Source organism: Phasianus colchicus, chromosome 18 (genome assembly GCF_987193195.1).
Source record: "Phasianus colchicus chromosome 18, bPhaCol1.hap1.1, whole genome shotgun sequence".
NCBI classification, from domain to species: Eukaryota; Metazoa; Chordata; class Aves; order Galliformes; family Phasianidae; genus Phasianus; species Phasianus colchicus.
Genome location: NC_143453.1, coordinates 6,373,799 through 6,395,463, shown reverse-complemented (window position 1 = coordinate 6,395,463; position 21,665 = coordinate 6,373,799). Strand labels below are relative to the sequence as shown.

General features: G+C 49.7%; 2 protein-coding genes across 3 annotated transcripts in view; both read left to right on the top strand.

Annotated features, from left to right (window-relative positions):
* The window catches only part of GRK3 (G protein-coupled receptor kinase 3), a 46,370-nt gene extending 30,158 nt beyond the window's left edge, over positions 1-16,212 (top strand). For both annotated transcript variants that reach the window (XM_031592412.2, XM_090152726.1), the window contains exons 10-21: positions 2,702-2,780; positions 3,557-3,687; positions 4,183-4,277; positions 5,016-5,123; positions 6,875-6,941; positions 7,153-7,253; positions 7,759-7,825; positions 8,003-8,098; positions 9,196-9,358; positions 9,935-10,071; positions 11,028-11,141; positions 11,554-16,212. In XM_031592412.2, coding sequence (XP_031448272.1) covers positions 2,702-2,780; positions 3,557-3,687; positions 4,183-4,277; positions 5,016-5,123; positions 6,875-6,941; positions 7,153-7,253; positions 7,759-7,825; positions 8,003-8,098; positions 9,196-9,358; positions 9,935-10,071; positions 11,028-11,141; positions 11,554-11,715 — 1,320 coding nt within the window. In that variant the 3' untranslated portion in view covers positions 11,716-16,212. The remainder of the gene's footprint in view (positions 1-2,701; positions 2,781-3,556; positions 3,688-4,182; positions 4,278-5,015; positions 5,124-6,874; positions 6,942-7,152; positions 7,254-7,758; positions 7,826-8,002; positions 8,099-9,195; positions 9,359-9,934; positions 10,072-11,027; positions 11,142-11,553) is intronic.
* A 261-nt stretch (positions 16,213-16,473) lies between these two features.
* Positions 16,474-21,665, top strand: part of MYO18B (myosin XVIIIB) — a 45,000-nt gene continuing 39,808 nt past the window's right edge. The window contains exons 1-11 of the mRNA XM_090152725.1: positions 16,474-16,628; positions 17,534-17,595; positions 18,060-18,215; positions 18,316-19,068; positions 19,212-19,278; positions 19,372-19,484; positions 19,654-19,830; positions 20,367-20,565; positions 20,733-20,875; positions 21,084-21,184; positions 21,340-21,403. Coding sequence (XP_090008851.1) covers positions 16,490-16,628; positions 17,534-17,595; positions 18,060-18,215; positions 18,316-19,068; positions 19,212-19,278; positions 19,372-19,484; positions 19,654-19,830; positions 20,367-20,565; positions 20,733-20,875; positions 21,084-21,184; positions 21,340-21,403 — 1,974 coding nt within the window. The 5' untranslated portion in view covers positions 16,474-16,489. The remainder of the gene's footprint in view (positions 16,629-17,533; positions 17,596-18,059; positions 18,216-18,315; positions 19,069-19,211; positions 19,279-19,371; positions 19,485-19,653; positions 19,831-20,366; positions 20,566-20,732; positions 20,876-21,083; positions 21,185-21,339; positions 21,404-21,665) is intronic.

The window sequence follows — 21,665 nt, the reverse complement described above, 5'->3', positions numbered from 1 at the left end:
CCCCCCCCCCCTTTTTTTTTTTTTTCCCCTAAATCTCACTTGTGGTGCACTGAGCATTGTTTCATGCAAACCCAGTGTCCTTACTGTCCTCTGCCAGCCCCAGGGGCCTCCAGGTGGGTGTACCCCCAAGGCAGCCTGAACTCTTGTGCATCTCGTTGGGTAAGTGCTCCAGGACAGAAGCCTGCCAGCCAGAGCCCTTCTGCTGTCAGCTGGTGAATCCAGGGATGAATTGCAGCTTACAGAGGTGTCATGAGTCCAAGAGGGTGGAATTCTGTAGTGGAAGCTAGATAAGAAACCCAGGCAAATTAGTAATCACCATCTTACTGACCTGAATTTGTGACTCTTTTGGTCTGGTACTGAATGTGAATTTTTGTGTCTAAAGATTCAAACAGAAGATGGCTCTGAGGCTGTGGTGCTGGAGCTCGTTGGCTGATAAGATGCCTCCCTAGTCACATAGCAGCAGCAGAGCAAGATGAACCATTTGTTGTTCTGTTAGGGCTCATCAGCTCATTAGTGGGACTTCTGCGTTCTGCAAGAGCTTGAAAAGAGAGGCTTCAGACAAAATGCCATCCATTCAGGTTAGCTACACCTGCTAACGCAAGAAACGCTGGAGCAGTTTGAATATGCAGAATGAAATAGCTTTGAAAATGGCAGAATGAGGTGATTCATTCTGTGTCTGGCTGCAGGCTGCTGGGTTTGATGGCGCCTGCCTTCCCCGTGGCAGCTCTGTGCTTCATCTTGGCACAATTAGTCATGTCATGGGGAATCCAGATGTCTGCAGAACACATAATAACAGCTGTGCAGATTACACAGATGTCTGTGTGATCATTTTAGTGAGCCCACCTCGGTTTTTGGCACTGGCAGTTACTTCTTGAATAGAGAGCTCCCCAGTTCAGTGCACTGGGACAGCTTTGTGCTTTGCAGGGCACGGGAGCTGCCTGGTGAACCAAGCAGGGCAGGAGTGTTCTTCCTTGGGTTTGTGTGTACTGAGGGCTTTAGGAGCCTTGGTTATGCTTCAGAGTCTGCCCCAAAGCTTATTGGGACCCCTGTTGGGCTTCTGGGGTTTCCACCAAACCATGGGCAGTTCCTTTTGTGTGAGGAATGTACGAAATGGCACTTGTACCAATTTTTCTCTCTGTTGAACAGTGAGAGGGGAGCAGTTAAACGAGGAATACTTGCACCACAATGAGTGATGCACTGCATTTACACTCGCAGTATTCAATTGAAATCTGGGCATGTTGTCTGCTGGGATAGAAACACCCTTGGTGTCTGTTACAGCGTTTAGATGTTGCCATTAAATCCTCTTGGATGGTTTCATTGCTGCAAGACTTTAGCCTGTTTGGGTGCATGATTGAATGATTGGTTCAAAAAACTCAAGGTTTTGTTCCAGAAGTTTGGTGGTAGCTGTAGTTGTGCAGTTTGGGGGCATATGGTGCTTAGGAGAAGTAATGTCTTTTATTAGCTGCCACATTGCCTTGCAGCCCAAGGCCACCATGTAGTGCTGCTGCTGAACTGGGAAGCACCAAGCTTCTGTGAGAGATTCCTAGAGCTTTCCCTATCAGTGCTGCAATCATGATCATGTTGGCCAAGTTACATTAGGTCACTGGTGCTGGTGCTTCCTGCATGGTGCTTGGCGTGTCTTCCTGCCAGCATCTGGGCTTTGGGCCTTCAGATGTTGGATTTATGGCCCAGTCCATGTGTTTGGAGAGCACAGCCCTCTGTAGGGTTTGTTATAGGATGCTGAACAGCTCTGGCTTTGCATGGCCTTAGAGAATGCCAACGAACTAACAGCCATCCTATAAACGAGCTGCTTGCACCATTGCCCTAAGGAAGAGGGGAGGGATTCAGCTTCCTACCCTGGTTCTTCAGTGTCTGTGTGTGTGTGTGTGCATTTGTACAGGTGATTGACAATAAGATGTTTATCCAGCTATCCTGCTTATAGCTGCACGTGTTAAATTTCAATGGGAAGTGGGGCTGAAAAGCATCAATGGGAAGTGGAAATGCAGACCGTGCCGTCCCTCCCTGCACCTGGCTGAACCCATCCCCTGTGAACCTGGCTGCAGGGCTGTGCGTGGTGCTGAGCTTGCTGTTCTTGCTTCCCCTGCATTACATACGAGACAAGAGTTGTGATTTCCTTCCTGGTGTATTTCTGTTCCTTTTACTCATCTGCTGCAAACGCTGCTGGGAGCTGCAGGGCTCGGTGGGTGGCAGGGCTCAGTGCTGTGCAGGCTGCACCTAGTGCATGGGGAGGACACAGTTCTCTTTCCTATGGGATTCTGACTGCTGGGAGTTCTCCTTGCAATCATGGGAATGGGAAATGGTGTGCAGCCTTTAACTTCATGGGAACAGCATTACCATCCCTTTACTTTAATGTGTATTTCATGTTAATCGAGTGCAAACTGGGGTAAATGCTTCTAGACTGCCTCTGCCTTCTGTAGCTGGAAGCGTTTGGGAGATGGTGATGCCAGCCACCTTTTGTCATGCTTTGGCTCTTTCTAACTTTCATATTGAAATGAGAGAGCAAAATCTTAAGATCTTTAAACCGTGAGCAAAGCATCACAGTACCCAGATTAGTAAACAAATTGCTTTAGAAAATCATTGTGACTGTTGGCAAATATCACAGGAGAGCGTTTACTTTTGGCTTCCGTGAGCAGTAATGTGTTCATCACCTGATGTGAACCCTTTGCTCCTTTCCTTCTAGGACTGCCCTTTCATAGTGTGTATGACCTATGCCTTCCACACCCCTGACAAACTTTGTTTCATTCTGGACCTGATGAATGGTAAGCAAGGCTAAATGGAGACGGTGATGGTATTACAGAAATGTTGGCAGGAGGAGTGGCTGAGATCACGAGGAGAATGAGGGGAAAACACACTGAGCTGCAAAGCATCAGCCTATGAGCAGGAGGGGTCAGCAGACCTAGACCAGGAAATGCAGAATGCAGGTTGAAAAATCTCCTTTACTCAATAACATTAACAGATTTAAACAGATATCAGGGAAACCGGTAGGCTCAAAGGCTGGAAAGTGAGCAGAGCTCAGGTCCTGCAAGGAATACAGACTGGTTTTGGTGTTTTCTGTGAGGATTCTCATGAAAATCACAGCAGTATGTCAAACTCAAGGTGATTTAAATCTGTAGTGTGTTCAGAAAGAGTTTTCTAGGAAGGTTGGGTGTGTTGGTGTGGAGCAGCTCGCCCAGTGACGTTGCATTGTGGCTGTTCCTTGATGAGGAAGGTGTGAAGACATCCCAGCATGAATGTGCATAGGCTAATTAGTTCAGTTCACCAGAAGCCCATGTATACAACTGCATTTCTCTGGCTCTGGTAATTCCTTGCACTAAGGCTCAGTTGCTGGATGAATCACTGACAGCAAATGTGAATACACTGTGAGTACTTCTGAAATGGAGCTTCAGATGAATCCAGTTTATTTACTGACTTTCTCAGGTATTTTGTGCTCTGGTCCCTTTGTGTTCTTCAGGATATTAGAATCCACAGAGTGCCCCCCATGTCACAGGTTGCCAGTGAGACGAGGTTTCACAGCTCTCAATTCTCCCACTTTTAGGAGGAGATTTGCACTACCACCTCTCCCAGCACGGAGTGTTTTCTGAAAAAGAAATGAGGTTTTATGCTACTGAAATCATCCTGGGCTTAGAACACATGCACAATCGCTTCGTTGTATACCGAGACCTAAAGGTAATGGTTAACACAGGGACTGCACTCACACAGGGGTTGCTACATAGCAGCAGGCAGAGTGCTGAGGAGTTACGTGAAGGATCTTATCTGAAATCTCTTCTTGAGAAGAATATAAATTGTTTATGGCTGGCTCAATTTTCTGATAATGCTTCAGCAAACTGTGCTCTCATCCTGCTTAGCAGGCCTTGGGGATGCTTCCTCGGTGCCAAAATGAATCCCGTGCAGTGTTATTCATCTCACGTCTTAATGATGCTATTAATTCAGGGAGTGTACTCAGTGTCTGAGAGCCCTGATAGAGGAGCGCGTGTGACGGGAGCCTCGTCTGTTTTATTCTCTTCTGTTACCCTTCAGCACTTTGTAACGTCCCAGTGAAGGTGATGGTAGTGCTCTGTTGGGATGTAGGTTTTATCTGGGAAGTGTCAGTTGCGTTCACTTTGTAATTCCATCAGCTGAGAAATACCAAGCAGTAACCTTTCTGTGTTCATGCGTTTCTAGCCTGCAAATATCTTGCTGGATGAACACGGGCACGTAAGGATATCAGATCTGGGGCTGGCCTGTGATTTCTCCAAAAAGAAGCCACACGCAAGTGTGTAAGTATTACACGTGGGAGCTCTTCTGCACAGTCATTGCTAAATAAACTCTTTGTGTGTCTTCAGTATTTAATGTTGCCTAAAAGGAAAAAATAACACTTGCGTGGCATGGGCTCCATACCACAGCTGAGATGGGGACTCTTAATGGGGCTTTCAGGCTCTTCTTCTGCACAGTTGTAGCAGCTGATGTGTAGGCATGGCTGGAAGATGACACATCATTTCAAGATGATTCATTGTTCAAAGAAGATAAGAAACTGACTGAGTTGAAGTACCGGATTGTTTTAATTGTCCTGCATGGATAATTAAATATTCTGAAGCTGATTGAAAAATTGGGTTTGTTGTGCCTTTCTGGGTTTTTGTTAGAACTGGAGGCAGGCTGTGTTTCTGCTCCTTGGCATCAGGTTGTAACTGGGGCCTGAATTTCTTGTGTTGCCTTGGATTACCTGCCGTGTTTTGTTTGTAGGTCCTCATTTGCCCCAGTTTAGTCTCAGAAATTATGCAAAAAAAAGAAAACTTCATCCTGTCGTATCTCAAAAGATGTGCAGCTCAGTAGCACATCTTGAAAAAGTTCTTATTTTCCTGTTGGCGGAGGGTGAGAGCATGCATAAGAATGTACAGCCAAAGTAAAACAAACAAACAAATAAATGAAAACACATTTAAAATTAGGCCATCCTACTGAAAAACAGTCTTTTTGCTGGCTCGGTTGCAATCAGCATTTTGTTTCCTTCTGCTCCACAGAGGTACCCATGGATACATGGCTCCAGAGGTGCTGCAGAAGGGAACGGCGTACGACAGCAGTGCGGACTGGTTCTCATTAGGCTGCATGCTTTTCAAACTTCTGAGAGGGTGAGTGAAGTTTCAAGTCACGTATGCTTATTTCTTTTAGCACGGGCCTTACTGCCTGTTCTTTATAGTACTAATATATTTTAGCTAAAATTACTTCTATTATGCTGAAGCTGGGGAACCCATTCTTGGCTCGGTGGCAGCAGCGTTACTTTGACCTGTTCCCAAACCAACTTGCCATCCTTGCAAATGAAAACACATCTGCACCTGAGATTAAAATAGGCTTTTTTTGTTTGTTTGTTTCTAAACCAAGCAAAACTCCAGCCCTGCTTCCTGCAGTAGGTACAGGTTTGGGGCAGTGAGAAAGGTGGGAGCTGCCATCTGCTTTTTTGATCTCTACTGATAGGCTGTTTTACTCAACTGTTGGCCATAGTATTTTGGATGATGAGTTACTCATTGCTTAAATGTACCAACAGCTTTGTCAAATTCACTGTATGCTTAAGATACTTAAGGTGAATATCATTCACCTATGATGCTCAGTCCTTCCTCCTGTTGTTCCTAGATAAGTTGTATTTCAGCTTCCCTTTTGAGCGGCGTGGGCGCAGGGCTCAGGACATCCGCTGGCTCTGGTGTGGTTCCTCTTGCATGTAACTCGAGGTGGTTGATGAGAGAACCAGCACCAGAACCAGCACTCCCTCTCACCACGAGCACTGGGCTGGCAGGGTGAGGAGAGCTCAGTGCTGTGATTGCTCCTGGAGGTGGTCAGCCAGAAGCAGAGCGTTACGTGCAACAATCTACCCTTCTTAATCAATCTACCCTTCTTAATCTGCTCTGAAGCCAATTAAGCAACTCACATCCCAAAACAAGGCTTGGGCATGTGATACTGTTTCTTTGGGGTTTAAGAAGTTTAATCTGGCAGAAAATCCTGCCCACAAATCCACAGTGAATCATTTGTTTCCCTGATCTGCTCCGAACCTCATCCAAGCAAACAGGGCTATCTGTTAGTCATTTTCTCATGCCTTGTTACCTATCACGACTAGAAACAAAACCGAGGTGTGCTGTGTCCATCAAGTCACTCATCAGAAATGAGAGGTAATGCTTGAGTAGCTGGTGCCCAGCTGAACCAGTTTGCCATGCTGCAGCACAGTGCTTTGTGACAGTTAACTGAGGAATTGATGGGTAAATAACATTTTAGTTTTGAAAAACAGCATTCCCACACCGTTTTGGAGACAGCTAGGGAATCAGGAATATATATCCTAAATCCAGTGAAAAAATCTCAGTCTGAGAACGTTCTGCTTTCTTTCATGTTGCTATTTAAGTACTGCATGCTCAATCTGTAATAGTCGGAGGTCTAAAAGGAAAAAGGCAAATTCAAAACCAGAAGGCTAAAGCAGGAAATGGATAAAGCTGGTAATTTACCACATTGCCATCAAATACCTTCCCAGTCACTACTGTTATGGTGATTATCTTCTGTTTTGTCTACTTTAAGATCTTGCTTCATTTTTTCCCAAATAGATCAGCGGTGAGTTCTGTAGGTCGTACAGATCAGTGTGTTTAGATAGTGCTGTGGCAATAGCTGTGCTCTCATTAGATGGAGCAGTCCTGTGTTTTGGGAAGCACAGATGTGATTGGGAAGAAGGGGTTTGAAACAGCATCTTTGAAATGGTTTGTTTTATTGTTCTGCAGGCCAGGATTGATGAGGTGGAAGAATGGGACTAAAAAGGATGCTACACTCTTTCCTGGGGTTGCCACAGCTGAAATAAGCTGATATGTTATGGCTTTGCATTCATTAGTGCGTTTTCTTATTTCTACAGTCACAGTCCTTTCAGACAGCACAAAACCAAAGATAAGCACGAGATCGACCGGATGACACTCACCGTGGTAAGGGTCCTGGTGACAGATGCAGTTACATTCCCCTTGTTTATAAACACCCATTTCCTCTAAAAGAGGAGCTGTACAGCCTCCTTTCTGAGAAAGCTGTGTTTACACACGGAAGAGCTGTTTACAAACACTGACAAAGCAAGCTGCTCTCCTGTGTGGAGCAAGCAGGGCGCAGCACTCCTGTAACCAAACGTGTCTTTCCGTGTCACAGAATGTGGAGTTACCAGATTCCTTTTCTCCTGAGCTAAAATCCCTTTTGGAAGGGCTCCTGCAGCGGGACGTTAGCAAGAGGCTTGGATGCCAAGGGAGAAGGTAGGTGTGGAGTTCTTGGTCCACGGCCATTTCAGTTCCCTTTGCTTTGGTCACTTTGGTTTTGGGTAATTTCCATCGTTAAAGACTCTTTTTTCCCTCCCCTCAAGTTCTCTGCAGTCATACTTATGTTGTATGCCTATCAAAAGCAGCTGCTTGCTTTGCCATAAACTAAGTATAATATACAGTGGAGTGGATTAAGTTGTTATTTAGAAGTAACATATGGGACCTGACAGTGGAAGAGAATTGTTTGTTGTTCAGAATCATGGAATACTACAGAAGAACCAGGTTGATGGTTTGCCAGAGCTACAGCACTGTTGCCAATGTTTCCACATCAAAGTTCTGTTGTTTGTGTAGGAACACTTTTTTTCTTTTTTGAAAGAGAAAGCATTTTGCTGATTATTTCAACTGGTAGAAATGCTTGACCTTTGAAGGCTTTGGATTTCTCAAATCCTTTTGATTTGAAAGCCCCTTCGTTTTATTGACTGGAGTTATTTTTATTTTGCAGTGCACAAGAAGTAAAAGAACATCCTTTCTTCAAAGGGATTGATTGGCAGCAAGTATATTTACAAAAGGTAAAGGGCTGAGAAACTGTAACTTATTTGTTAAAGCAGTAAACATGCTGCAATGAACAGGCAGTGGATAGAACACTCAGTATTCCTGTCCCCAGAACAGGTACTTGCTTGCACAAGTGCACGCGTTTAAATAACATCAATTAATTGGTCTGTCATTATGCTGCTTTTTCTTTCTAGTACCCTCCCCCATTGATTCCTCCCCGAGGAGAAGTAAATGCAGCAGATGCTTTTGATATTGGGTCGTTTGATGAAGAGGACACTAAAGGCATTAAGGTACACAACTTTAAAGGATAGGTAAAGAACAGCACTTTGTTCTCCTACCTTCTTATGTGTGCATGCTTCTCAATGTGCAAGGGACTGTCTTCAAGTTTGTGAAGGTAATCCATGCTCTTATCAAGTGGTAGCATGGGCTGGTTGGCTGTGGGTTTTCGTTTTAATTTGCCAAGTCCTCGTGTTGTCAGTGCAGCTTGGCTGAGGTCTGCTTTCCTGCTTGAAGGTTTACTACGATGAAGCAGGTAGTCCAAATGGGCTGACAGCTTTTGGGAATCAATCAGCTTTACAAGGATATGTAATAGTTCTGAGCTTTAGAGAAGTGGTAGAAGAGATAAAAGTAACTTTCAGCTTCTGATAGCGTTCAAAATGTAATGGAAATAACACCAAAGGAAAAACCTGCAGCAAAAGCTGCTGGCAGTCCTTACCTGTGTGCTGTGCCCTCTTCTCCCATAGCTCCTTTGGGGCTGTCCCTGATGGGCTTTGCCATGTGTTCCCCAGCAGCCCAAACGTTGTTCTTATTATTGCAAAAGTGAGTCAGGGGAGAAACAAACCTGATAAGCAAAAAAGCCACATGAGCTGCTCACTGCCTAAAAACAGATCCTGCCCGTCAGCGTCACCTGCTGCGATTGCAGGAGTTGGCACAGAAATGATTTTACGTGTTTCAAGAGAAATGCAGAGCTCTGGGATGTTTCCTGCAATTCTGGAATGCTGTCATTCCTTCTACTGGGATTTTTTGTGCGTGTGTGTGGAGAAAGATTTTAATGCAGTGAGGTGTTTCGTTAACAGCAATTGAAGAATCCACCATTTGCATTTACATGATGATTAAATGTAAATATATGCCATGCACATAGAATGTAAATATAATGGGGCAGGTGAGTAGGGCTTTTAGTGATAGCAAACCAGGCAAGCTTGGAGCAGGTGGCCTATTCTCACTATATAAATTGAAATCAAGTTAGTATCCATGCTTTCTCTCGTTGGCAGCTGTTTGTGCTGGGAGTTCAGGGATCAAAACACCTGAAAGCTGTGAACTGCTGGGGATAAGAATGGTAGAAATGACTAAAATGGTGGTTTCTTTTGTGTCGTTTTTCTCTTGCAAGTTGCTCGATAGTGACCAGGAGTTATATAAGAACTTCCCACTGGTAATATCGGAGCGTTGGCAGCAAGAAGTAGCAGAAACTGTTTATGATGCAGTAAATGCAGACACGGATAAAATTGAGGCCAGAAAAAGGGCTAAAAATAAGCAGCTTGGCCACGAGGAAGGTAATCTATCAAATACGCTTCTCTCCATCTTTTACTGCTAGATAGTAATTCATGTGTTTGAGTTCCACACAACAGACTCCTATATTACTGTCACTCACCAGCCATTGTTAGTATTCATGTAGTCAGTATCATATTCTTCAGACATTCCTTCATGTTTTGAAATGCTGTATGATGACATAATGTTTTGGAAAGCTTTTCTTAATATCTTTTAAAAAGGATCATCTGCAGCCTTTCATCGTTTTGGTTTGTGGTGCTTGCTCAGAAAGGGGTTGATTTCATGACAGAGAAGAGGGGGAATAAAGCAGGAGGTCCTCCCAGCAAGAGGGAAGTGCACCACAAGGCTCTGAACTGTGGGTGGCAACGTGTAAATCTTTTAATAATAAGTCAGAGAGCTTTTTAAGGACCAGATTCAGTTCTTGGTTACCTCACTGCAGTCTCATCAGCTTATGTAATGAAGTCAGAATTGACTCCATGCGTGTGGATAGCGCATCGACTCACCCCGCTCAGGGCTTTTGTCAGCACAGCACATGTGTAGGGTGACTTTGTTTTGCCTCCTGACATTTCCTCTTTCGATAGATTACGCCCTTGGGAAGGACTGCATTATGCACGGGTACATGCTGAAGCTGGGGAACCCATTCTTGACTCAGTGGCAGCGGCGTTACTTTTACCTCTTCCCAAACCGACTTGAATGGCGAGGAGAAGGAGAGTCACGGGTGAGTGGGGGCACTTTGGGGGGCAGCAGCTCCTGGAGTACGGAGGCACGTGGGAGCTGGGGCAGATGGAGAGCTCACACTCACACCTGCATCCCTGGAAGGAGAGTTTTGTCTGAGCGGATTTCAGCTCAGGATAACTTCCGTCGAGTTTCAGTTTAGTCAACAGGTAGTTGCACTGCATTGAGGAAACATCAGGTTGACTCGAGAGCCCTGTTTGCTTTGTTTTGTGATGTTTTTAAGGAATTTGGTAGTTCACGGTGTTGTTTTTCATTTAGGTCCTCTGGACTATTTATACAAAAAAACATAGACTGGTAAGGCCATAACTGCTATAGCATTTTGTTTCAAAGAAAATGCTATAGTAACCTTAGTTTAGTCCAGCTGTGACCATGTGGTAGGCAGATCATCTGTGTGTGTAGTTAAGTGGGGGATTAGAATTTGGGGATGTTCTCATCTTACGGTCCGTGGGGAGAACTTTGCTGCAAACTGCCCTGTGCTTGCTTCTTTCTAAGTACACGTGGTGCTTCAGTATTCCCTCTCGGGTTTTTGATGTAGTCAACAAGGTTGCCTTTTTTCTTTTCTTTTAAACAGCAGTAATACTTGGAAAAATATATAAAATTATATGCAACTCTCTGGAGAGAAAACAGTGAATATTTTGCTTGTAGACCCACCTATTTGTAGATTCTTATTTCATGCTGTCATTACTGGCTCTTTGAGCTTGCATTTTGCTGTCTCTATTTAAGCAACCAAACCCCCTTGCTATATCTTACCTTATAACCTATTTTTAATTCATGACTCAGCCTTCAGAAGTAAAGGATGTTTGGTATGACAATGCTATTATGTTAGTGTTCATAACTTCATTCATGGATATAGTCTGGAAAAATTTACCATTGGCTTTATTTGATGGGTAATGGTTTTCTTCAAATAATCTCTCTGCTTTATTTTTGCAAACACTACAGCAAAACCTACTGACAATGGAACAAATAGTGTCTGTTGAAGAAACGCAAATTAAAGATAAGAAGTGCATCCTGCTGAGAATTAAAGGAGGAAAGCAGTTCGTCCTGCAATGTGAGGTGAGTCTCATGGTTTTCAGTAGCTGTTCATCAGATGGCTTACATGGGATAGAATGACTGAACGTTTTTCCAGGTCCTCCCGTTGTCCTTTGCTTAAGTGTAGTTTATGTAGCAAACCTCATCCTAAACAAACTAGCAAGTTCTAGATTGGAAAGTAGGAAACCTGCAGCTGTACTAGCGTGCATCAATGGATTTCAGTGGCATTTGGGCCAGAAAGAGCTGAGTTTCATAGGTAAGTAAAAGCTTCAGAACTTTTCAACCCATCTGGGGCGATGGAGGAGCCAAGGGCTGCGTGTTTTCAGCATCCAGCATTCAGAAAATGGGAGTGAGCTGCTCTAAGTGCTACCTAAAAGAGAAGACGGTGTTGGCAGGTTTACTACCAAGTGCCAAACGAGTTCTGTATCTCTTTCAGAGCGACCCAGAATTTGTTCAGTGGAAGAAAGAGCTGACAGAAGCTTTCACTGAGGCACAGAGGTTGCTGCGCCGGGCGCCCAAGTTTCTCAATAAATCTCGCTCGACTGTCGTAGAGCTCTCCAAGCCGCCGCTCAGCCACAGGAATAGCAATGGTCTGTAGGAGGGGGAGAGAACAAATCTCGCTTAGGGAAAGCACTGCGTGAACATGTTGAGTTTCACAGAATCCTTATGAATTACTTTGTGCAGCCCTGGAAGTGGGATGTGCTCAGATGAGGAAGAATTTAGATGTTTACAGCATGGGGTAATGTCAGAACTCTGACTCTGGAGGTGGTGAAGTCTGGAACAATGGCAAGTGAATTCATGCTCCTAGCAGAGGTGGAAACCCTCAAACGTAGAGGCTGCATTTTGCTCCCATGCATCCCTGCACCCCGGCGGTGCCCGGAATGATCCGTTACGCTGGAACTACTGATGGAAGGAAGCTGTTGTCCCTGCAATACCCTTGTTTGGTGCATACCAAGCCTGGAAACTGCAATGGTTACTGCTAGCTAGGGTTACACGTGTGTGTAACACCGACGAACCCCTCGACTTTGGAAGGAGCTGCAGACTTGCCCTGTTGGATCACCTTTAATCTGTCGTGTTGCCATGTCCTTCCCAGCCGTTACTGCTGACTCTATAATAACCTTTCTCCATACTGCTGATGATCAACAGTGTGACTCTTATGCACTTCAAAGTACTGAATTCTAACTGTCCTGTGGTTTAAATGTTATTGCTACTTCATGGAAACATTGAACTCAGATTATTCACTTGGTTTGTTGTACTCACTAAATAGTAGCTACCACCATTTTGCTTCTTCTACGTATATGCAGTACTATAACTGACACAATAGAGTAATAATTGGTGAAGAGGAATTTATGGTAGCTTCATCTAGTGCTCTGTTGTATAAATTGACTGTTTTAGCACAGTTTTTAAAGAGCAGATTCCTTTTGACAAGTTTACAGCGAACATAAAGACAGTTCTTTTCCATTTCAGGTCAACTGCACTTTTTAAAAATTAAAAAAAAAAAAAAGAAAAAAAAAAGAAATTATTCAAATCCAATGCATTCTAGTGCATGTACTGGGTGAAAAGGCCTGGGGACCTCGGTACGTATTCCGGATGGCTCTTCACTTATGGGACGTGTGGATCCTTCTCTGTTGCACACCACACATGGCAGGTGTGTGCTTGTAGCGTAGCTGGCCCAGGTGCTCCCTGCAGCTGAGCTCAGGAGGTCCGTGTGTGCGTCACACGGCTCGGATGGCAACTGGATCTTTACTTTTCTTTCCTAGAGAAATCAAAACGTCCACGTTGAAAGCAGTCTGGGAAAGCTGAGGATGGAACGTAGCAAATGAGCTGATCAAATGGCAGATCCGCCCGAGTGCTGCTTGAGACATCGGTCGTGTCATGTGGAAAGTCTTAACTTGACACAATGAAGATATAATCTCTAATTGTTAGGCAACTCGAAGCATTGGTGTCCGCCTCTCCCTGGTCGGTGTGGTGTCGGGGCTGAATTTGAGCTTTTTTTCCTCTTCTCTTGCCATAGAAATCACTTTCTGCCCTGTTACGGAGGCACAGCTCTCACAGTACCTGCAGGTGGTGGGAGATGCCCCTGGAAGGGAAGCTCCTGTGCCCTTGCATGGGAGGGAGCCCCTCGCTGCAGCCGTGTTCCCAAGGAAGGAGTGGTGCCCTTGGGCAGGGATCCCTGGGAGCCAGGCGGTATCTTGGTGCGTGTTTTTCCCATTAATTTTTTTGAGTTACTTTGTGAAAGGAGTACAGAATTCACCAAGCTTGCTGGTAAGAGATGCTTAACATCTCAGCATCCTCGGGAAAGAGCAGTGCTGGTATTTACCAGTGGTTGGGATAGAGAATTCCCATCGTGCTGGCACTCACTGCACACTGGGTATCGTGGCGTTCTTCCCCCAGTGCCATGCATGTTTCTTATTTGGTTGGAAAGAAAACTCCAAATATGGTCAACTCTACTCTCAGCTTTCACATAACTCATTCGTATTGCCTTAGTTCATCACGGGTCCCATTCAGCTCCTTTGGTCACTTCCCACAGCCGTGTGCTGCTCCGGATGCAGTGCAGCAGAGCTGTGCCAGCAGGGGAGCACTGCCCCAGCACCACTTTGGCACCCACTGACACCACAGCAGCACCAAGCTGTGTCAGCAGGAGTGCTTTGCATTGATGTCTGTGGGTGTTTGCACACAGCATGGCGTTGGTCACTGAGGACGTGAGGAGCAGTGCTGCTTTGTATGCATGGTGGCCACGTTATGGCTCGTTTTGTTTTCTTTTTTCAAGTTCAGGGAAGTAAAGGTAAAAGAAACCAGGGCTTTGGGCATCAACAGAGCGAGGTGAATGATTAAGCACAGATTTTTTTAACAATTAGTCAGACAGTCCCTTTAAAAAATGATCCAGACTGAGGACTTAGGCACGGAGGGAGTAGTTGCTTACATTGCAGCACTGAGAGATGCTAGATAAACCACGGCAGGCGCTCGCTGACGTACCCACATGCCTCCAGCATTGCAGGGGTTATCTCTGTCCTTCTCTGGGTCTGATTGTGTGAGCTGATAGCACGGAGGCATTGGGCTGTGAGGTGGCTGCAGGATTTGGATGCGTGTTTGCTGCAGGTTTGGACTCAGGGGCTTTGATGGCAGACTGTTGGCGTGTCCCAGTGCTGCTGGCATAAGTTGGGCAGTTCTCTTCAAATGGAGTGGTTGTTCTGCATATGCATGGGACTGCTGAAGGGACTTCCCCACATCACCGAGTGTGGGTGGAGGAGGGGCTGTTGTGCAGTGTACAGTGGGAAGTAAATAGTTGTCGTCGTGTCTATTAATGTGAGGAAGGAGATTCCTGTTCTGCAGATGGGAAGCCTGAAAAACGTATTTTGAAAAAGCATAGTATTAATTTTAATATTGTAAAAAAAAAAAAAAAAAAAGAGAGAGAGAGGAAATAAATAAGGAAAATATCTAAAATATACAGAGAACATATGTATATCCAAACATCTGAGGAATTTCGAGATAATCTACTTTTGTTTCCTGTTGATTTCTATCCGTGGTGTACATATCGTGTGGATCGAATACTGTTGTTAAATTGTATTTTTATTTTGTGTTAAACGAATCACCACAGACTCAGCTTTATTTTGTTTATGTAAAGGTCGCTATGCTCTGTCGGTATAAAACCAAGAATTCTATTTTAACAAAAAAAAAAAAAGAAAAAAAGAAAGAAAGAAAGCATTTTATATTATTTATTAAATACGCGTTCCTCCAACTTCTGACATTCCACAGCACTGCTCCGTGTGCACGGCTGGCTGCAGAGCAGCAGGGCCCTTTCAGGCAGGAGCTGTCAGCTTTATTCTGTTTTTCACATCCAAGTCCAGCCACTTTCAGTGCCACCACCCTGCATGACGTTGTCAGGACCGTCTCTGAGTGCAACGACTGCAGAACATCTCAGATATCTTTTCCAACCACCCCTCGGTCTGACTGGTAGCTGTAATTCCCCCTTTATCCCTCTGTTAGTCTCTGCTGGGTTGAACCAGAACTGCTGGCCCCAAATCGGGGCAGGGAAGAGGCTGCTCGGATGGTTAAAAGGCTTTTTAATTGCAAGGTTTAATGAGGGAGCCCGGAGAGACTGTAGGGCACTGGGGAAGGGGAGGTGAGCATCATCTCAGAGCTGTTTGTGCCGTGCCGGTGTTGGCACAGAGCTGTGGAGCAGCTCCTCTGAGTGCTGGTGGTGGCTGGGATGGGCAGTGGGCAGTGTGCTGGGAGCAGTGCTTTGGGACGGGGCTGAGAGCTGCATTTCTGTCTGTAGCAGAGCCGTCCTGCCCCGGCGAGGTACAGAAATAGCATCAGATAGCTCACCAACCAAAAATAAGCCCGGTTCCCATCGTGGGCTCTGCAGTTGGAGGAAGACGTTGAGGTGTTACAGTACGCGCTTTAGATTTCCACCCTGTGGTTATGCAGCTGTTTGGGGTTAAAAATGCCATCCTGGGGGTGATGTGTCGTTTTGGTGGGCAGGGTCGGATCCTGCGGACCCATTGCCTGCTGCGGCACGGAGCCAGGAGCTGTGCTGGTGCATCAGAGCCCAGCGTGGGGAGCTGGGCACGTGCTGAGCCGGGTGCCATGGGGCTGCAGCTGTCAGCTCCCGGCTGCAACAGGCAGCTGTTGGAAGGGGAGGGAGCTGGGAGCACGAGAGAGAGGGCAGTGAGTCTGAAAAACAGAATAAAGTGAGAGTGTCCTCTGAGAGGCGTTTCCATCAGCACTGTTCCAGTGCCTAAATTCAGTCCTTCCAACAAAGGAGCAGATGCACACCGATAGCTACTAAAGAAATCCATCGAAGAGAACCCGTTTTCAATGTGTAATTTAATGGTGGGAAAAGCCAGTATCTGTAAATAACTTTAGATATTGTAACTATGAGGATCACGATTTGTTTTATGTACTTGGCTCTTTCATATTTATTGTGCAGAGGAGGTTCCCCCCCGGCCGTGTGCTCCGTGACGCGCCGCACTCGGTCCATCCCGCCAGTATTTTTATTAAAGGATCATTTGGGGACAGCTAAGCTGCTTCTGTGTGTTGGTCAACTGCTCTCATACAACGAGAACCCCAATAAAAAACAAACGTCATTGGAGTGCGTGTGCCGCGTGGTCCTTTCCTGTCCCGCAGCTCGCTGTGCTTCTCCCCGACGAGCGGTGCTGGGAAACCGATGGGATTCGGAAGCACCCCCAGCAGACGGGATCACAGGGTCAGTTTCAGCTCGTGTTGGGGCTCTCTGTGCCACTGGGCACGGTGATGGGCACTGAGATGTGCGGGTGCCTGGGGCACTGAGGTGGGCGGCGGGCTGCGGGGCTGCAGGCTGGGGAGCAGCAGGGCTCGGTGCAGCCCCGCAGGGTATTTTTAGCAGGGCCATGTGTCACCTCAGCTGCCACCGCAGTGGGGGCGGAGGGGGAGGCGCAGGCAGCCCCACACCGCGCCGCCGCTGCCTCCTGCGCTCTCGGCTCGCTGGGGTCCCGGCGTGGGCACGCTGCCCCCCGGCACCGAACGCAGGTACGGGTGATCCGTGGGGGTCTTTGGGGGCACAGGGTTGGGCCGGGGGTCCGTTGGAACCTTTGGGCTGTGCTGCAGCCCGGGCTGGGCCCCTCGGCTATTTTTAGGTGGGAATGAAGAGCGATAGCGGCAGCACCGCTCCAGGGGTGGCTTCCAGCAGCGCTCCGGGCTGGAGGCTGTGTGGGAATGGGGAAGGGGCTCCTGCCAGGCCGTCTGAGGGGGCAGCGGGACAGGACCCCCCCCCTCCCCTTGGCAGCCCCAGCGTGGGACCGGAGCCACACGGCTGTGGCCAAGTGGGGCTGCGTCCTGCTCCCATCTTGGGGGACTGAGGTGCTGAGGGCGATCCTGACCCTTCTTTGTGTTCTGCTCTGTACCCTGGATTCCCCACAGGTCCACCTTGGCCGTGGGCATGGGGTGGGCTGGGGGCTCTCTCTCTGTGGGGCTGCACTACAGACCACGCTGGTGTGGGGTCAGCTCCGGTTCCCCATGGTCTCTGGGGCAGGCGGCAGCCGGGGCACGTGGCGCCCGGGGCCATTGCCCAAGAAGGCAAGTGGCATTCCTCCGCCGGGCTCCCGCACTCCTGCCCTTTACTGTACAAGGCGATAGGGCCGCAGGGCTGCGGTCTGCACGGTGCGTGAATGATCCCAACAGGTGAGGCTGGGTTCAGCCCCAAGCGGGGCCAGGCACGGTTGCACCCGGTGCCACCGACACCGCTGTGACGCTGCCACCGGGGCTGCACGTGGCCGTGCCCTCCGATGCTGTAAAATGACACGGCTCCTCCGTGGCAGCTCCTGCCCCTGTGCCAGCTGGGCTATGGGGTTCCTATAGCGTTCCTGTAGGGCCCCCGGTGGCGGCTGCTCCTCACTAACTCTCTCCTCTCTCTTCCCCTCACCCTCTGCTCTCAGTAAAGCTCCATCCCGGTTCCATCATGGCCATCTCCTCGCGCCTCGCGCTCTGGGAGCAGAAGGGAAGTGTTGGTCCTCATGTCCCCATGTCCCTGTGCTGCACGTCCCCGCGCTTGCCTTGTCCTCAGGCCTTCCAAATGGGCATCACTTTGCAGCCTGAATTTACTGCTCTGAACAATGTCTGTTGTTCAGGTCTCCCTGCAGGGCTGCATCTTGGGGTGCTGCACACGGCTGGGGCAGCACAGGCTCTGCACGCTGCAAACAGCTCCATGCCACGCAGTGCTGGAGATGCCATGCCCTCAGCAGCATGTGGGGCTGTTCTTCTCACTGCTTGTCCTGCTGCTCTGTGCAGCCCCTCACCCGGTGCCAACCTGTTGCCCGTGGCCTCGCTGCACGCTAAGTGATGCCCAAAAAACAGAGCTTGGCTCAGCTGTTGCGCACAGTTGTGCTGCCAACATCCCTGCAGAGCTGCTGTGCTGTGTTGGGCTGTGCATTCCCATAACCCAACTTCTGCTTCTGCAAACAGATCCGGGAGGAGGACCGGGGCCCACCACCGTCTGCGCCCCCTCTACTCCTCTCTGTCATTCCTGGTGGGTTCATCAAGCAGCTTGTCCGAGAGACTGAGAAGGAGTCCAAGGAGGCGAGGCTGAAGAAGGCGGCCAAGGCCAGTGGGAAGGAGGAGGTGAGCAGCCATCGTACCGCGCTGCAGGCAGCCAGGGCTGGCTGGGGCACTGCGTGTCCCACCTTGGCCTCGGGTCAGAGCATTCTCCTTCTCTTGGCAGCCTGTGGTGGAGGACAGTCCAGCCCAGAGCAGGGATTCCCCAGCTGCCAAAGGAACCGTGAGCAGCGTGGGGAAGTCCTTGCAGAACGGGCTGCAGGCAGGTGGGCAGGGGGGCAAGGGGACACCAACATACACAGCACTGCCCCCCGGAACGGCTGCACCTAGCTCTGATCCCAGCAAAGCCCCCACGGTGGCACAGAGCCCTCGGCCAGAGGGTCCTCAGGCAGTAAAGCCACAGAGCCCTGAGAAGAAAAAAGGAGAGAAGAGCTCCAAGACTGCGTGCCCCGGGGGGAGCCCCCTATCTGCAGCCCCAGCGACCAGCAAGGGCCCCCAGCACTGTGGCAAAGTGAAGGAGGGGGACGTGCCCAAAGGGAAGGGTCCTGAGGGCACCAAGAAGGAGAAGGGAGCAGCCCTGAGTGGCCAGCAGCCCCCCAGCACAGCGAGCACCAAGAGGGAACTGGGATTGGGCAGAAAGGAGCCGGAGAAGATGAAAAAAGATGTTGGAGGTGGGAAGAAGGAACCAAAGGAAATGAAAGAGCCTGCAAAAAGCACAAACAAGTCCCAGGGGGCCAAGAGGGAAGCAGGAGGCACCCGAGAGAAGCCTGAAGGTGTGGCAAAGGGAGTGGGAAAGGCAAAGGGAGAGCCCCGAGAAAGCAAAGAGGCAACACAAGGAGGTGAAGAGGCAGTGGCGGACAGCAAAGCAGCGCATGTGGAGAGTAAAGAGGAGACAGGAGAGAGTGCAGCCCAGGAGCAGGTAATGCTTGCAGCTGTCACCCCGTGCACAGTGCTGTCCTGGTGTCATGCAGCTCTCCTGCCCTTGTGGCTGTGGCTGCAGGCAGTCCTTGTGGCCGGGGTGCTCCAGCCCAGCTCCCTGAGTGCTGTTCTCTCCTCCTGCAGGCTCCCAAGGACGCGTGGTACGAAGCGGACAAAGTGTGGCTCGTGCAGCAGGATGGCTTCGTGCTCGGTAAGCCCTCAACTCACAACACTGAGGGCCGGAGGGGCCCTTGGTGTGCCATGGCATGGCACTGTGGCGCTGGCTCATGGTGCCGCGTTGCAGCCACGCAGCTGAAACCCGACGTGGGGACACCGGAGCTGCCAGCGGGCAGAGTGCGGGTGCGCCGGGACGCAGACGGCAGCATCACTGAGGTGGATGAGGACAGCGTGCAGCGGGTGAGCCCACATCAGGTTCCAGCCCTCCTGGGGCTGGCTCTGGATTACAGGGTGTATATAGTGGGACACGGCATAGGGTGGCTGTGGCCGTGGTGCTTGCAGAGAGAGGGTGATGGCACTGTGCTCTGCCCCATGGCTGCTCCCTGACAGCACCCATTGCTTCCTACAGACCAACCCTCCCCACCTGGACCTGGCTGAGGACCTGGCCATGCTCCTCAACCTCAACGAGTGCAGCGCCCTGAACACACTGCAGCATCGCTACCGCTCCCACCTTCCCTACACCTATGCCGGGCCCAGCCTGGTGGCCATCCGGCCCGGCCCTGACGCCGGCACCCATGCGGGGAAGGTGAGGGTTGGGCGTGGGACCCTTCGTGGTACCCCGGGGCGAGGGGGTCCGTGCTGGGAGGCGGACACCGAACCCACACTGGGACATTGCAGAGGAGCTGGGAGCTGCGGGCCGGCAGGTGGCACCGTGGGACCGCCTCAGTGCGCGGCCGGGGATGGTCTGTGTGATGATCCGGGCTGGGGATGCTCTGTGTGATGCTCGGGGCTGGTGGTGCTGTTGGTCGATGCTTGGGATCAGGGATGCAGGAGGATGCTCGGGGCTGGGCGTGTTGTTGGGTGATGCTCAGGAATGGCGATGCTCGCAGCTGGGCACTGCTCCCAGCCAAGTAGTTTTCCCAATTTCTGGGAGAAAATCACTGTATTGCTGTACCCGCCCTGGGGGTGTTGGGCTGGGGCAGGAGCAGGCTGGGAAACAGTGCCTGAGGTGCATTGGCATTCTCAGGAGTTTTCTGCAGCATTCCCACACTGTGAAACATCTCCAGTCTCTTTCCATGAGAACCCCTCTGATCACTCTCTGGAACTCCCCCTGGCCCACAGGTGTCCAAGGGGAGGCGGGACAGCACAGCACCACACATCTGCTCGGTGACACAGAGAGCCTACAGGACCCTGCTGGCCCAGAGGAGGGACCAGGCCATTGTGCCCATGGGGCGCAGCGGTGCAGGGAAGACCACGAGCTGCCAGTTGGCCCTGGAGCACCTGGTGGGCACTGCGGGCAGCGTGGATGGCCGAGTCTCAGGTATGGGTTGGGTCTCAGGTAAGAGGTACGAGCTCAGGTAGGTTGTTGAGCAACCAGCAGCACGAAGGCAAGTCTGGGTTTGGAGCACTTGCAAGGAGAGAGGAGGTGAGGGCAGGGGTGAGGCTTCCCAATGTACTGCTCAGGGGTTGCCCGTGTTGGTTTTGCAGTGGAGAAGATCCAGGCAATGTTCACGGTGCTGGGAGCCTTTGGAGCAGTGAGCACTGAGCAGAACAGCAGCTCCACACGCTTCTCCATGATCCTCTCTCTGGATTTCAGTGCCGCTGGGCGCATCACCGCCGCTCACCTCCAGGTACCCCAAAGGCACTGCTACCTCCTGAGCTCAGGGTCCCTGTGACCAACGCCATCCATGGCCCTGCAAGGAGATCCCAGTCCCTCCCCAGCTTCTGCTGGTATCTCCCAACCTGTGGGTGCTGTCATCTGCTCCCCGTGTGCCCACACCATGCCCTGTGTGCTGGGGGACAGGGGCTGCCACTGATGCCCACCTTTGCTCTCTGCAGACCATGCTGCTGGAGAGGGGCCGTGTCGCCCAGCAGCCCCCTGGGGAGAGCAACTTTAACGTGTTTCCTATGATGCTGGCGGGCCTGGACATGGCACAGAGGTGAGCAGCGTGCTGCTGCGGGGCCACGGGGGGATTGTGCAGGACCTCCCAGATGTCTTCCTCATTGTGGAGCTCTGCATGGGGAAACTGGGAAGCGGCATGGTCTGCATGGCACAGAGCAGGGCTCAGATCTTGCCTTCCCAAACTCCTTGTAGGACCACGCTGCACTTGCACCAGGTGGCTGAGAGCAATGCCTTTGGGATCAAGCCCTTCTCAAAGGTAAGGAGCACTGATGGAGCCCTGTGCCTTTCCTATCTGTGGATGAGCCCTAATATTGCACCATGGCAGTGGCTCTGGGAGGCTGAGTGTTTCCTTTGGAGAGTGCAGAAAGATATTTTAGAGGCTAAAAGCACCGCATTTGATATCCAGCAGCAGCTCCTTATTAGTCTGAGCCCTTCACAAAGGTTAGGCAGATCGCCAATGAGCCCAAGTGCTGGGATGAATCGCAGCAATTTGCAGTTACATCACCAGTGGGTGAATT